This window comes from Haemaphysalis longicornis, unplaced genomic scaffold, assembly GCF_048455015.1.
Source record: "Haemaphysalis longicornis isolate Haplotype H1 unplaced genomic scaffold, Haemaphysalis longicornis Haplotype H1 scaffold_8, whole genome shotgun sequence".
Classification (NCBI taxonomy): Eukaryota; Metazoa; Arthropoda; class Arachnida; order Ixodida; family Ixodidae; genus Haemaphysalis; species Haemaphysalis longicornis.
In genome coordinates, this window is record NW_027526445.1 from 119,960,520 (window position 1) to 119,975,342 (window position 14,823).

General features: G+C 44.1%; 1 protein-coding gene across 1 annotated transcript in view; it reads right to left on the reverse strand.

Moving 5' to 3' along the window:
* Positions 1-1,373: 1,373 nt before the first annotated feature.
* The window catches only part of Pnn (desmosome associated protein-like protein pinnin), a 34,468-nt gene continuing 21,018 nt past the window's right edge, over positions 1,374-14,823 (reverse strand). The window contains exons 8-9 of the mRNA XM_077681842.1: positions 4,247-4,660; positions 1,374-3,417 (exon numbers count right to left, since the gene is read on the reverse strand). Of these exons, the coding sequence (XP_077537968.1) occupies positions 3,203-3,417; positions 4,247-4,660 (629 nt within the window). The 3' untranslated portion in view covers positions 1,374-3,202. The remainder of the gene's footprint in view (positions 3,418-4,246; positions 4,661-14,823) is intronic.

Sequence of the window (14,823 nt, forward strand, 5' to 3'; positions counted from 1 at the left end):
AACACGAAATCTTTCAAATAAAACAAACTTGCATTTTCTCTGCATGGCTCCTTTAAGGGGGGCACACGGTCTTAAACTGAAAAAGTTTATTTTTACAGTGATGATGATGAAAATTGGGGGCCGTATTTAGTTTTTCATTCTCATTGTAGGTAACAAATTTGTTTTTGTGTAAAACCACTATGTTCAAATTTATTTGGATTATTATATCTGATTTTGACAGCCTTTGTAACAAAACTGCAGGAATGATGCAGCTGAACGAGGGGCCAGTCAACTGAGCACAAATCAAGAAGTGCAGTAAGACTAACATCATCATTCTATCTGGTCTGTAGCAGAAGTTACGGCCCTTTGAAGTTTGGGCTTGAAAGGTGGGAACCAGAAAAAATTTACACCATCTTCCTGTAGGGGAACCCCGAGTAGTATGCGAAGCAGCCATGGGGTCGACTGAAGTTCCCATTAGTTTCCAGTTCGTCGTTTCTGTTGACGTTCAGCTTCGCGTGCCTTCGTTGTACCAGTAGCTTCTCTATGTAGTTTGAATGAGTGAAGGACATAAGGTGAGTTCGTAGCACATGCCCCCGTCTCGGTTTGTAGCGCAGTGGGAAGAGCGCCACGTACCTCCCGTTGCGGCCAGAGAGTCGTGGGATCGAAACCGGGCGCCGCCTACCTATTTCTTTTTATAGTGGACTGCGCTGACGGGGCTGAAGCGCAGTAGGGTGCGGACGGCGGACGACAACGAGGGAGGGAGGGACACAGCCCCGAGCATGAGATGCTTCACATCTAAAACTGGCTTTGCCTTCCAGGCCCAAACTTCAAACAGTCGTAAGTTCTGCTACAGACCAGATAGAATGATGATGTTAGTCTTACTGCACTCCTTGTTTGTGCTCAGTTCACTGGCCCCTTGTTCAGCTGCAGTTTTGTTACAAAGGCTGTCAAAAAATCAGATATAATAATACAAATAAATTTGAACAGTGGTTTTACACAAAAACAAATTTGATATCTACAATGAGAATGGAAAACTACATACGGCCCCCAATTTTCATCATCATCACTGTAAAAATAAAGATTTTGATCAAAGACCAATGTGCCCCACACCACATTACGATGCTGTCAATAAAGTTTATCCTCCTCCTCCTCCCCCTCAAAAGAGTTTACCGAATGTCATTTCGACTCAATAAGCTGAGGTCCTACTGCACGCAGTTTTCAATGAATTCATCCTTCTGAAATGTAGCAGAAGGTTAACAGATTTATGAGTTGTAAGGGTCAACCAAGCCATCCAGTGGGCTGGGCAGTGTTTTTTTATTCCTTTGTTAAAGCTCCCCTTCTCCCCAAAGGTCATGGCAAAGCAGCTAGAGAGAACCACATCACAATGCACAATCTTTTCCGTTTATCGTTTTTATTATGACATAGCTCTACGCATCGTAGATTGAAGAGAAAAGGAAATGTCCTCCACTGTAGCTTGTCTTCTGTACACGATGAACGACGGAGAATGTGAAGCCTTGACTGGATGAGAAATGTTCCCAATAGAAGAAAACGCACAAAAACTGACACCCTGTCGCGCACCCAACACGTGCCAACAGGCGCAGATGTCACTTTGTTTCACGAAGCCGTCCTCGACTTTTGACAGCCACAGTGCCGACCGAACATGACGTGCAAGCAATGACAGTGCAAGGCAACAAAGACGCAGAGCAGTTCAAGCAGCACTGGGCATTCGAAGATGTAGCTGCTCAAACGTGGTCCTTTTAGCTGTGTCGTCAAAAAGTGGCCTTCATACACACAACGAATTTCAACTAAGTCAAACTTCAATTTAAGCCAGAATCACACCTAAGTCATGCAAGACTGGATTACACGATGACTGTATGCCACACGTAGAAGGCTTTTTTTAAGTGTGCCGAAATCGCACCCCACAGCACAAAGGCCACCTGACAAACCATCTCAGAATTAGAGTTACACTTTGATTTGATGCTTGATTGATTGAAAACTGCTAAACATTAACCTCAGTCAGGCATATGAACACATGGAAAAATTGCAGCCGAAGAGCTGATTAACAAGCTTACATATCAAGATGTGGCCTCGGGAATACAATTCCTGATCCTTGAATTTGTGGTTTACCTTATATAACTAGGCTGAAAATGTCACTGAGCTAGTAGAATACAACCTTACAATGTCTAACTCAGTTACCCCTCCCTCCTCCATGCCTAAAGTCTAATTCAGTTCTTTAAAGCTAGATTTGCTCAAGGTAAATAAAATACTACTCCTTTCAACCGCTGCCACAAATTGCAAACGGCCTCCACAATACTTTCATTTTTTGAGGAACGCAAATATGCACTTCCGTTCCCATAAGCACTGAGTGCAAACATCACATGACAAGTAACAAAAACTAAACTGCAAAAAAAAAAAAAAAAAAACACCTTTGTATCAACTTTTTGTGCAGCAAATACAGGTATAGTTGCCACTAGTCTTGCACAATTTATACCGAATACGGCAGTCCCACTATGCACTGTGCGTTCTAAGTATTTGCAGCACCGATGCTCTAATGTGTCTGACATTACAAAAAACGATGTGAACACCTCAACTTTACCGAATAGTGCGAGTAAAAAATAATCCCGGTAAACTGCACACTGTGATGCGAATGTGGGCAAGACGGCCGGAAGCTACACGAAACGCTTCATTCCTGATCGTAGTAAATCTCGACTACAAGCCAACAAAAGTTTCCTTTAAAATTAACAGGCAGGTACATAAAAACAATGCGCGTTGTTTTTGACAAAAAAATGGCTGAAATCCAAAAAAAATTCAGCCAAAAAATGGCTGAAATCCAATAACAAAGCTTGCTTTTCGTAATTAGAAAACACATTACCGCAATCATGGGGGGCACCTACCTGAAAAAGCATCGACAAAAACTTGTGGCAACAACAGTACCAAGCAAAGTGCCCGTGAAAGTTCCGTGCTCGAAGCAGCCCTCCCACAATATCTCACACGAAATTGCACCAAGCACCAAAAGAGGGTTCACCCAAAGATGGTCCGCTGCCAAGATGGTCCATTGCCTTTTGGTGTTTCCCAGGCCAGTCAGACGTCAGCAAGGGGACGGTTCCAGAAACCCAGTGCCGCTAAAAGTGCAAATGTCCAGACAGCACTGTTCTTCGAGGTGGTGGTGCTGCGATGCCTGTACAGAACTGTTCTTCCCAAAGCGAACCCACAAGTGAGGAGGTCACTCGTCGTAGATGGGTTCGAACTTCTCGTCTCCTAACGTGTTTATGCTGGGTTCGGCACCGACCGGTGTAGACGCCTCCTCCTCTTTCGATACTCCGTCAGCAGCAGCCTTGACCCCCTCCTCTGAGGCAGCATCCATGGCTTCCGCTTCTTCCGCTGGTTGTTTCCCGGCACTCTCCTCCGCTGCTTCCGAGCTGCCTGGTGCTTTCTCCGCTGTAAGACACAAGTTGCAAGGCTTTTAAGCAAACTTCTTTTATAACACGTTCTACACTGACTTTCAAAACCAAACCACTTTAATGTTGAAGCGTTTCTGGCTGGCAACAAATGCCTTGACATCAGGAAGCACTCGAATGGCAGGAAGTTTTTTCACTAAGGTATGCCCCGAGAGGGGCATACCTTAGTGAAAAAAAAAAAGGTGTCCAGCACCTCTGTTTAAGAGGCCCTTTTTCTGCTCCGACGTACATCCAGTAGTGCTAAATAGTGCTATCTGCTTGCATTTTCATTACGGCCTACTGTCCCCCTCATGCACTCTCCCCTACGTAACAGCAACAGCATACACAATTTCTAACAAGGTTATGAGCCCTCTGTTTACACAATTTCTAACAAGGTTACGAGCCCTCCATTTTCAACAGGATAGTGAGAAAAAAAGACTGGCAGCTTCACACTCTTACATTACTTCCATAGCAGAACACAGTACATGTGCTAACGATGCTTCGTGAATCGGCACACGCACCATGTCCGAATAGGCAGCCCATACCCAACCCCAATCGATATTAGAAATACGGAAAACCCGTTCAGGCACTTTTTTGTGCTGCATAACCTGGTTATATCTCGCAGCCTTCTGCCACTCACACCCACTAGCTGTGCCCGTTCTGCCTTTCCAAAGTGCTTGCAAGTACTACCCAAACTTTCACTGCACTATTTCAGTTGTTAGCATTCCTCGAGACAACACTCTGAACCTCAGCCCCAAAACAGTTTCAGGGCTCCAAAGCTAAGGAAAAGGGGCAGGGCCCGGGCAGGTCGGCTTCCGAAAGCTCCTCACCTTCGGTCTCCGCCTGGTCCGCAGGATGAGCCTGCTCGGCAGGGACGGTCTCTGGACCGGTTGTGTCCATCGGCTCTGCGACTGCACCATCCGCCACCTGCTCGGTCGCCTTGCCATTTGCAGCTGTGCTCACTCTCGCCTCAGCCGGTCCGTGCATCTTGGCTGCTTCCGACAGGGCGGCGGAATCTTCGCCTCCTTCAGCCGCTGTCGTGGCGGTCGCCTCGTCTCCCTCGGCCGACTTGACCGAGGCCGGTCCCCGGTTCTCCTTGTCCGGGTGGGCCGTTTCCTCCTCTTCCTCTTCTTCTTCTTCCTCCTCCTCTCCCTCCTCCGCGGCCGGCATGTTGTCACGGTGGTACAGCTCATCGATGGCGTCCAGCTCCTCCTTGACCTTGGCGCGACGGCTCTCGATGATGGCTGCGCCAACAGAAGAACAGTTCGTGGGAGTGTTGGCACTGCCTTTTTTGCAAGCAATGTAAAAACACCTTTGCCAGAAAAACATTTTCATACCCTAACTGGCTTTCACGGAAAACTGTGGCTAGAAACAGTGGTAGCATTTGGGCAGGACTCTACGAAAAACTGGAGGCAAACTTGGCAAGTTTCAGACTCCGCCGTTCACCATAATGAGAAAATTTCCCCGTATTAAACTTTGCACAGAAGCAGGACGTTTAATCGCTGGCTATGCTTACTACACGCCTAAGAAACTGTATGAACACCCCCAGAATGGTTTTTTGTCCCCTGCCTTGTGGGATTTCAGCACTCGCCCCAACGGTGCCACCTTCCACAGTTCGTTTGAGGAAAAGTGCAGAGAAACGAGAACTAAATTTAAAGCTCAAAGTGTTGCCAATCAGACTCGATACAAGCAGAATTTCGTGTGTATAAACTTGAGCATCAGGATCCTCACAAGTGTCTGTCATTTGTATACCCCGGGAAAATCCAAGGTAGGAACGGCCATAATGTGAGGGCTGATAAAATCCTTCCCTTCACGAAGGAGTGCGTTAATAGCAAAAGTGGGATTCAGAAGAAACTCCTGCAGCAGTACAAACTGCCAACAGCCTGCTATGCTTTTTCACCTCAGCAGTTATGTCACCACAGAAGGCGTGGCGTATTTAGTTGGATACTCTTACCACAGGACCAATTTTTTGCCAAAACCAAGCGCAACACACATTCTGTGATTTTTCATTATTTGTCATGATGCGGCAGAGAATTTAAAAATATGGCAAATATTGAAGTTCCTGTGGGGATTTTTTCAACAGGAGGCAATTTACAGCATTAAGCAATGGATTTTTTTTTTTATATGTAGGCACGTCGCAAAATGCTGTCTGTTAGACGTGCTTTGACAACTAAAATGGCTGTGTGCATATCTGTAAAGACTGCCAACCTTTTATTGATTGTAGGGTTTAACGCGCCGACGCAACGCAGGCGATGAGGCGCGCCGTAGTGGAGGGCTCCGGATTAATTTTGACCACCTGCAGGGGATCTTTAACGTGCGCCGAAAGCTCGTACACACGGGCATTTTTGCTTTTCGCCTCCATCAGAAAAGCGGCCGCCGCGGCCGGGAATCGAACCCGCGACCTCGTGCTCAGCAGCGCAACGCCTTAGCCACTGAGCCACCGCGGCGGGTGAGACTGCCAACCTTAAGCACAAGGGCATGCTTAGGTATGCAACTCTTAAATAATGTGCTCCAGCAGCCCGTAGCTTGAAGTTACCATGTTTTCTCGTTTAAGCATTGTAAAATGTTTTGCACCAACCAAGTTTTCACAGACATTGTTGCATTTGGGGTTCCCCTTTACCACGTACAACTTTGTGATACCACGTGGCTGGTTTATGATTTATTTATTAAAAGTTTATTATTTTATCTCAAATTTTTAAGTTATCATAAAAATACAGTGATATTGCGCATTGAACCCTGAATGGTTCTGTGCAATCCTTTATATGTGCGGTGCCACAAGCCACAGTTCACAAGTGTTTCTGCTGCTGACAACATTGTATAACATTTACCTCTTTCTATATTTTTCTGCCCCACATGCACAAAGCTACTCTGTGACAGATTTACGTCGTGCGTCATCATTATCAGTTCTCTAATGTACCCCTTAAGCTGGTGTAAGTTTCTGCTGCATCCAATATTTTTTTGTGCACAATTTAGCTTTTTCGTGTAATTCACACTGCAACTAATGCCTGCGCTCCACTGGCATCTCAAATGTGTTCTGACTAAAAGTCGCTCCACTCAAATGCGTGCGTACGCCACACCGCCCAATTATGTAATATAATTCAGTTCAAATGTTCTTTGAGAGCTGAACGATCATTGTGCAAGACACTCAAGGCCCCCAAATGCCTTCCATATATGAACATTTCCACCCTCACCCAGAATGCCTAATGCAACTTTAGGAATACCGATACTGAAGGCAAAATATAGAGTTCACATCAGCAAATTTCTAACGAGTGTCTTGTGCAACTTATTTTTCCGTATGCTATTTACATTTTGCATTCTTTACATCCTTCACCCCAGCAGTGCAGATAAAAAAATTTGAAGGCGATTTGCAATTACCATGAAAAGAAAAACACAAAATGACATTTAGAACTAATATTTATTATGCGTGGCGACAGTTTTATTGCGGGATGTCGCCTACACTTTTAAATGCTGCCTCGCGGTATGAGAACGCATCTTGAAGGCAGCAGCACCATTGGAACACAGTGAGCGAATGTTAAATCAACTGCCATTGAAACTGCGCTGGAATACAGCAGACTTCGAATGCCATTTGGGGGGGAATTCGAAATCTCCCTAATCTGAGTTGAGCGATAGTAATGTCGAACGAGTTTGAAACGTCAGTGGAGCACGGGTGTAAAACGTGTATGATTAATATTTGCGATGTTGCCACAAAATCCAACATCCTGAATTTTAATTTTCAGGATTGGTCCAATTTATGTGAAACACAATGAGTGCACATGGTAGTGAGGGAGTGCTTGTGGGCACATACGTGCCTGTACCAGAAAAGTGTACAACCACAGTTCACACACCCAACGATGACAAGAAAGATAGCCTCATGCTTGGGCCAAATTGACAACGTGTACCCATTCTTCGTACACGTCCCCTCGTGTCGATCACCGACATAAAGAGGGAAAAATGCCATGTCACACCAAAGCCTTCCGTCAGCCATTCATTCCTTGGACGTTACACGATTGGAACCACCTTACCGGACCATCAAAGACAATCATCAGTTTTGTGCAGCACTAGCTAACATTGTATGATTAAGGCCCATCTAGGCTTGTAGTTGTTTGCCTCCTACTTGTTACAGCCGGTAAGTGTTTTTTATTTTTTTATGTACAACCTGGTAACTCACTCCCAGTGCCTCTAGCCTTGAGAACAGAAATAAATAAACTAATTTAAAAAGTGTGGGGAGGTCCCAGGAAAGTCAACATGTCTCCCTTCTCAGGTAGGTGAGCAATGAGAAGATGGAAGATGCGCTGCAAATAATGAGGGCAACATGTGTCCGTTGCCACACCACACAGCGTCAAAGTTTGCCCCCAAAATGACACTGCTTACGTGAGCTCGTACTGCCAGAAGCTACCTTTGTAATGCATTATGCAGAACCGCAGCACTGACGTAACCAGCTTATTCCTCCACAGGCCAATCGATAGTGCTGCAGCTGTTTGTAATTATGCAAATACTGCAAATGACTTTTTATTGACAGGCCCAATATTTCGTTAACTTACTCAAGACTCATCTTCCGGAATGCTTCGTGCATAAGAAAACACAAAAAGAACAAAAAAAAAGAATTGGGCCCATATCTGCCCACTTTGCTTACAAATGTTGTCGGAAGACTACAAGTCTTTGGCTGCCCCTGCCACATAAATGCCTCCTTCCTCTCCCAAGCCCATCTGTCATGCTCTTCCCTTCCCTTTCAATCCTCCCAGGATAAACATGGAGGACGTTTGCTAAAGTCAATTCAATTTTCTCACATTCCACTCCTTATGTGCCTTCTATTAAAACTTTTTGCTGCTGCTGCTGGTCCAGACCCGCCGTGTGCTCTCTTTGTATTATTCCGACCCAAAAATACAAAGGGAGCACACGACGAGCCCGGGTCATTGTTTTTAAATCGACTTTTTTATTTTATACCTCAAAAATCAAGCAGCCATGTATATTCAATTAAATTAACTCTGCTAATACCCCTTATTCTTTGGTGCGTTGCCTCAAATATGTCTTACATTTTGTTTTTTTCTGAACAACGTCGACGAGTACATAGAGTGTTTCCGGATTTTGTGGTTCAGAAAAGTTTTGGCTATATAAACATCTCACACAAGATTTCACATTAACTTTTGCCTGCAAGGTTGAATCGAGGAACAAGACAGACAGACATTTTCGAATTTAAGTAGCCCAAGAAAGACTATCATCCTTAAAAATGCCCAAGAAACCCTCTTCATGCTGTCATGCAGCATATGCGTTTGAAACAGCCTAATTTTAATAGCTCGCATGAGCAAAAAAAAAAAAAAAAAAACAGAGAGAAAAAGAAAGAAAAAAACTTGGAGGACATTTAAGCACTTCTCGTATGTCGTGTACGTGAAAGTACTAATGCCTACTGAACACCCCAGAGATGACGTAGTGCCAAACAGGTATGCTCATATTGGGAGCACCGCTATGGAGCCAAAGTGCTAGCAGCAAGTGTTGGCAGCTGGCTCACTGGTGACCGCTGCGCCTCTAGGCGAGGGCAGTGCACAGCCACAATTTCCCTTCCCAGTGTGATGCCTGCAGTTTGGCTGGCTCCTTGGCAAACACGCCACCATTGCTATGGAGCTACATGATATGTTGCAGCTAATGCATGCCTGCTCCCAGCCAATGGGAATTTACGAGCCATCCTGCAGACAACGCTGACGCTGACTTTTTCAATCAATGGGCTCTTTAATGCTTGGGCATTAAAAATGACAAACGACCATTCTGAATAAATAAATAAACAAACAAAGAAGGAAACAAATGATTAATTAAGTCAACACAAGAAAACGACCACGCTGGAGCAGAACTGTACATGTGCCATGTGGAACGTAAAGACTCAACAAAAAGTGTCTAACCTTCATTTTTCGATCCGCCAATGTAAACTGAAGTTGCTTCTAGATTGGTGATTTTTCTGAACATAATTCCTACCATACCATAACATGATTCTGAACTATACATGATATTCCTGCGAAGATCTTCAAAAAACTTTCTTCTTGATCTGCTGACTTTGTTTTTAAAAAAGAAAAGAACCCACCAGCACATGTGCTTAGGAAGGCAGGGACATTTAGCTCAATTTTTTTTTGCGAGAACCATTCTTTGCAAATCCAAGGTAACTTTCCAAATACACTAAAATCTGATTCCCACGAGAAGTAAGTTGTTTACTGCTACAAGTTGGTTGGACTGTAATGGCTGCCCCATCGACAGGATGTAGACATTTTATTTTAGTGTTGGCAAGCCCTTGCAATTTTTTACCGTAGGCAATAAATTTTGAGGCTGCCATACGACAGAACACTCATCTACCCCTTGTGAAGATATAAAGCCCTGGGACGTTGTGGGAATAGCGTACACCAGTACTAGTGTCTCGACTGGCACTGCTGTCTTATTGTGTACTCGTGCCAGCAGAACTCGTTGGGCTGCTATAGGTATAGCAGACCCATGATTAACATGCCAGGAGATAGTGTAGGGGCCTATTCTGGAGAGCTGGGCTACAACGCCTTAAAAACTGCCGTCCCAACACTTTCAACCTAACTGCGCAGCACACAAGACACTTCCCTCTGCTATGGGGGAGTGCATTCCTGATGAATCATTATTCTACACAAGAACTTCCAGCTCTGCTGTATTCAGGCAATGACACATTTTTACCCATGCAGCAATAATTTTTTTCCCGTTAAAAGAAAAAAAAAAAGTCTATAATTACAACCTATTTTTGCAACAACAGTCGAGGGTATTGACGAGCAAGATCTTGGAGCGTTGCTTTTTTATTATTCTTAACTATTTTCATTTTTTTGTATGTTGAGATATGCTCACATCTTAACAACCTGCCCCCAAATTTTTACTGAAATTCATAGTCTGCCAAACGTGACCTCATACTGCAAGCCACAGCTTTCCTTGTTTATTAGGCTTGCATTGTGCCTTGCTAGTCATTTTTCTAAAGAAGTGGTTAGAGAAGACAAAGCTCCACACGAAGTTTGATTTCAAAGCCATCCTCACAACTGACTTCAGGGGCGCTAACTCGCAGTGGCGGAAGTGTAACTGTTACTGATACAAATCATAAATTTCAAAAACTGTCACAGCACTAAATTATAAAACGCCTGCCAAGGGCATGAGTATTCTACTTACCTCCCCCCCCCCCCCTTTTTTTTCATTTGATAAATTCTGAATGACGACTTTGGTACTCATAAGACAGGGATGAATTCAATCACTTTACCTTTATCAAAAGCAATAAGTGCCCTAGGACACTTATTTCCCCACATTTAAGCAGTTGTTACTGCTGTTAAAGACATAGATAAGCCAATTGAAAAAAAAAAAGCAATTGCGACAGCTATGAAAGGCCCAACAGCTTATCAATGAGGCAGCACTGAGGCAATGGGCAGCCACAAGTCAAGTTCATGGCCAGCTCGACTTGGCTTGGCCGGCTTGTGGCTCGACATGAAGACGCTACTGACTGAACCCGTCTGCACAATCATGAGATACAGTTGCAAAATTTACAAACTAAGCCGAAAATATTTTCGCCATGAGAGGAACCGTGCAGCCCCTTGCCACTCGGTTATTTTTGAAACAATTCTAAACAAAGCTTTGCAAATAAGCGCTCCAAAGAGACTCCTAACCTACGGCCCTTCCCTCTACTACAAACACACCACTCTTCACACACCAAAGCTTTTTTGCCCTGTGCTTTGGTGATACCCTCAACTTTCATTCCATATTCTCGATAAAGGAGACTAAGAGGGGGGGGTGCTGGCACCGATCGAAGAGCTCCTTTGTGATATTCGCCTCTGTGCACCATACGTGAAGATCTAAAAAGGTGCCCTTCTGCAAAGCGTCTTTTTTGGTGTAACCCCAAAAACATTCAAAATAAAACTGGCACCGCAGGTTTCCCAGGCGATAGATTTCATGGGGTTTTCCTCCCTGAAGTAGCCAATGCCTACAACCACTGAAAACTTTAACGAGTAAAATCTAACTGCAAATGGACATAACATACTTTTGATCTGAAAGACCAAATTCTGTTGTTTTTTTTGCCACCACACAGATATATAGAAAAGGACAATTTAGAAGCACAAAGTACTATTTACGCACTTGCGCATTCATATATGCTTAGGCTAAAGAAATGTTATTTCCTCTTGGCACAACTTTCATTTTTACTTGTGAAGAATATGCACGGGATTTTGATAAACTTCACTATGTCATGCGCTTTTTCAATTCAGGGTTATGCTGGTTCATTGGCATCGCTAGAGCTCGTTGTCTGCGCCCGTCATCTTCTACCAAATAACCTGTACATCACACAAGTTATGCTCTCCAACACTACTGCCGTAACTTCTCTCCCTTGTGCCTCATCATTTGACATGTACATCAGGCACGGCAATGTCTATCCTGCATGCCAATCTTGCATCTTATACCTATGATGTGTGTTCCTCCTGAATCACTTGCCCAGGAACGACCCTCTTAACTCAGCCAACAGATCAACGGCATAAGGTTCTATCTTGTCCATGCTTTGCGAGTGTGACTTTGACCCCCCTCCCCCCCCTTTTTTTGTTTTGTTATATCACAGCTTCCACAAAAGCAAACAGCTAAAACTTGCCTTGCATGCTACACATTCAAATGGCTATCATACCTTAGCTTTCTGTTCAGTTGCTTACACTGTAGTGTTTGTGTGAAGTGGTTGGGTTGTTTGTCCTAAGCACCGCTTGATGTGTGTGCATACACGTACACAAATGTTTACGTAATATTGCCACATATAGTATGTATCTGTAATACCATAATACCCTGCAAGGAGTATTAGGGGAACAATAAAGGAACAGTAAACGTTAAGGGAACAATAAACGATGACGGTGTGTGTACATACATGCATATACACACACACAAATACACAAACATACATACATTCAATTACGAATGCTTTTCTAAGATGCTCGCTACTCTGCTTTTATAAATTGTCGGCAAGCATAAAAGCAGCCCCTAATTCACCACGACGAAAATGCACACACACACACACCAATCTCTGATAATCGGCACAGAAATGCATGAGCATTTAAAAAATGCCTTCGCGATGGATTCGCAATTTTTCTCTCTTTTTTTTTTTTTTTCAGGGAAACCGTTAACCTGCTATGCGATGGTAGGTAAGGCATGTACCGACTGACCTTTCATCATCACAACAATGACGACGAGCCGCTACATTGGAGCGTATGGACAAACTTTTAACTTGGCAGTGGCTGCAAATTGTAATATATTAATGATAAAGAAAAGAGCGTACCAACAGGGGCTGGGTTACAAAATAAGTCACCCAACGTTTGTGTCCAGCACTCCGAAATAACGAATAGTAGACCACCTCTGTCCCTACACAGAGTGGTTATATACAACTAATGCTTATTGCCAGCAATGATATGGCACAGGGCAGAAAGTTGATGCTTTATGTAACATCCAGAAAGAATACTTGGGTGTGAGCCCAAGGAGCCACTGAACGAGCATCTTGGATCAGGGAACATCTTTAGGTGGATTACATCACAGCTCAAGCTAAGAGGGAGGAGTGGACCTGGGCTGGGCATGCGATGCAGAGAGCTGACAATCAGGAGACTAGAAGGGTAACAGAGCGCCCACACTGAGAGACTGGACAGTAGGGGAAGGCCATAAACTCGATGGAGGAATGAAATAAGAAACTTGGGGGCAGGAAAAATTTGACTCGAACATCGCACAACAGGGGCGACTGACTATGGTAAGTCTACAGGAAGGTCATGGAGGAGGCCTTCATCCTGTGGTGAAGCAGGTTGACGATAATGATGGCTACAAGATCTGACTGGTCTCAATGTCAACAAAACTAGCACAACTTCTCCTAGAGCCACACTGATAGAACAGGTGCGATATAGCCACTGTAGCCATTCAATTCAACACTGGCCGTTACACTGCACGCGTCAAGCAACATGTTGTGCAGTGCCCTGCAGCCTTGCTGCAAATAACCGCAGCTACAAAGCCCTTAAGACTATTGCCAACAGGCAATCTGATTTGAAGATGTGGATAAGAAGATGTGGATAAAACGTTAAGTCCCCACACATAATTCCTTTTACCTAATACATCCGTATCAATACAGCGTGCACCATGGGAGAGGTAAAACTTATTTGAAAGGATGAAGCATGCATGCATGCAATCACCGCATGTGCCGCCATGCAACAAAACCCCCCTAGGACCTCCAGCCACACATTGAGGGACTGATAAAAGTGCAAACATTCCCTTCCCTCATTTGGGATGATAATTCAAGCATCTTTGATAATTCAAGCCCAGATAATTCAAGCATCTTATAAACACATAAGTTTATATGCACTTGGGTAGTTGACAGGTTCATCAGACTTTCACCCTAACCTCATTGTGCTTTTCATAAGTATACCGCATTCTCATAGAAAATTTGATGGACAAATTTATGCCGGGAGGCCTTCTTTTTTTTTTTTGCCAAGCATTTTGTTTCATACACATCGTGGAGAGGTGCATTTTCAATTTTCTACTGGCCTGTACTTGAACTTTTGCTGCATTCCTGCCATGTTGTAGTTAGGGTACAGTCCATCACCTTGTTTTCAAGCTCGGCTCCACCTATCATCACACCCATTTTACTCTCCGGCCTTTTTTATTTTAACAGCAACACTTGGTCGAGGCGTTCATGGACAAAATGTGGGAACGTGGTTGCAGCAACGTGGAGAGGGAACAACCTAGCGAGGAGGAGAGCAGGTGCCAAGCGCACCAGCAGCAAGTTCAGAGAATGCTTGAATGAGGCGTTCACATATGCAAAGCTTTTCTAAACTACAAAGACTGGTGGCAGTGTTTACACTTGTCAACATTCTTGAGCATAAAGGAAGGAAGCATGACACATATTTGAGGCAAGACATCAATGCATAAGCGATGTCTGCATTGTTTTTCTAATTAAAAATACATGGATGCTCGATTTTTCTGATAGCAAATAGACCAATGCGGCACGAAATAAAAAAACAACCCAAAAAGCACTCGTGGTGCCACCTCGTGGCAGTGTTCCAAGTTCAAAAGTAACAAAAGGTTCCCGTAGATGGCACAAGCAGTGGAACAAAACAAAAATGAATTGGCGGGAACGGGTATCAATCTGCCGGCTTTGAAAAGTCCTACGAAGCTTAGACTTACGATCAGAGAACGCCAGGCAACTTGACTGTTAGCATTAGCGTTCGCGACGTTAAGTCAGCGAAGCTGGGCTAACTGCTTTATTTGTTATATATGCAATTGCTTTCCTCCCCCCAAGGGTTCTGTCGCCCACCAATTTTTTTTTTTCTTTCAAAAACAACATTCCAGGTGTTGTTGCACCCCTCCTCCTTCTCCATAAACCCCAGCCCCACCAGAGTAGTCGAAGGGGGATGGTGTTCGTGCT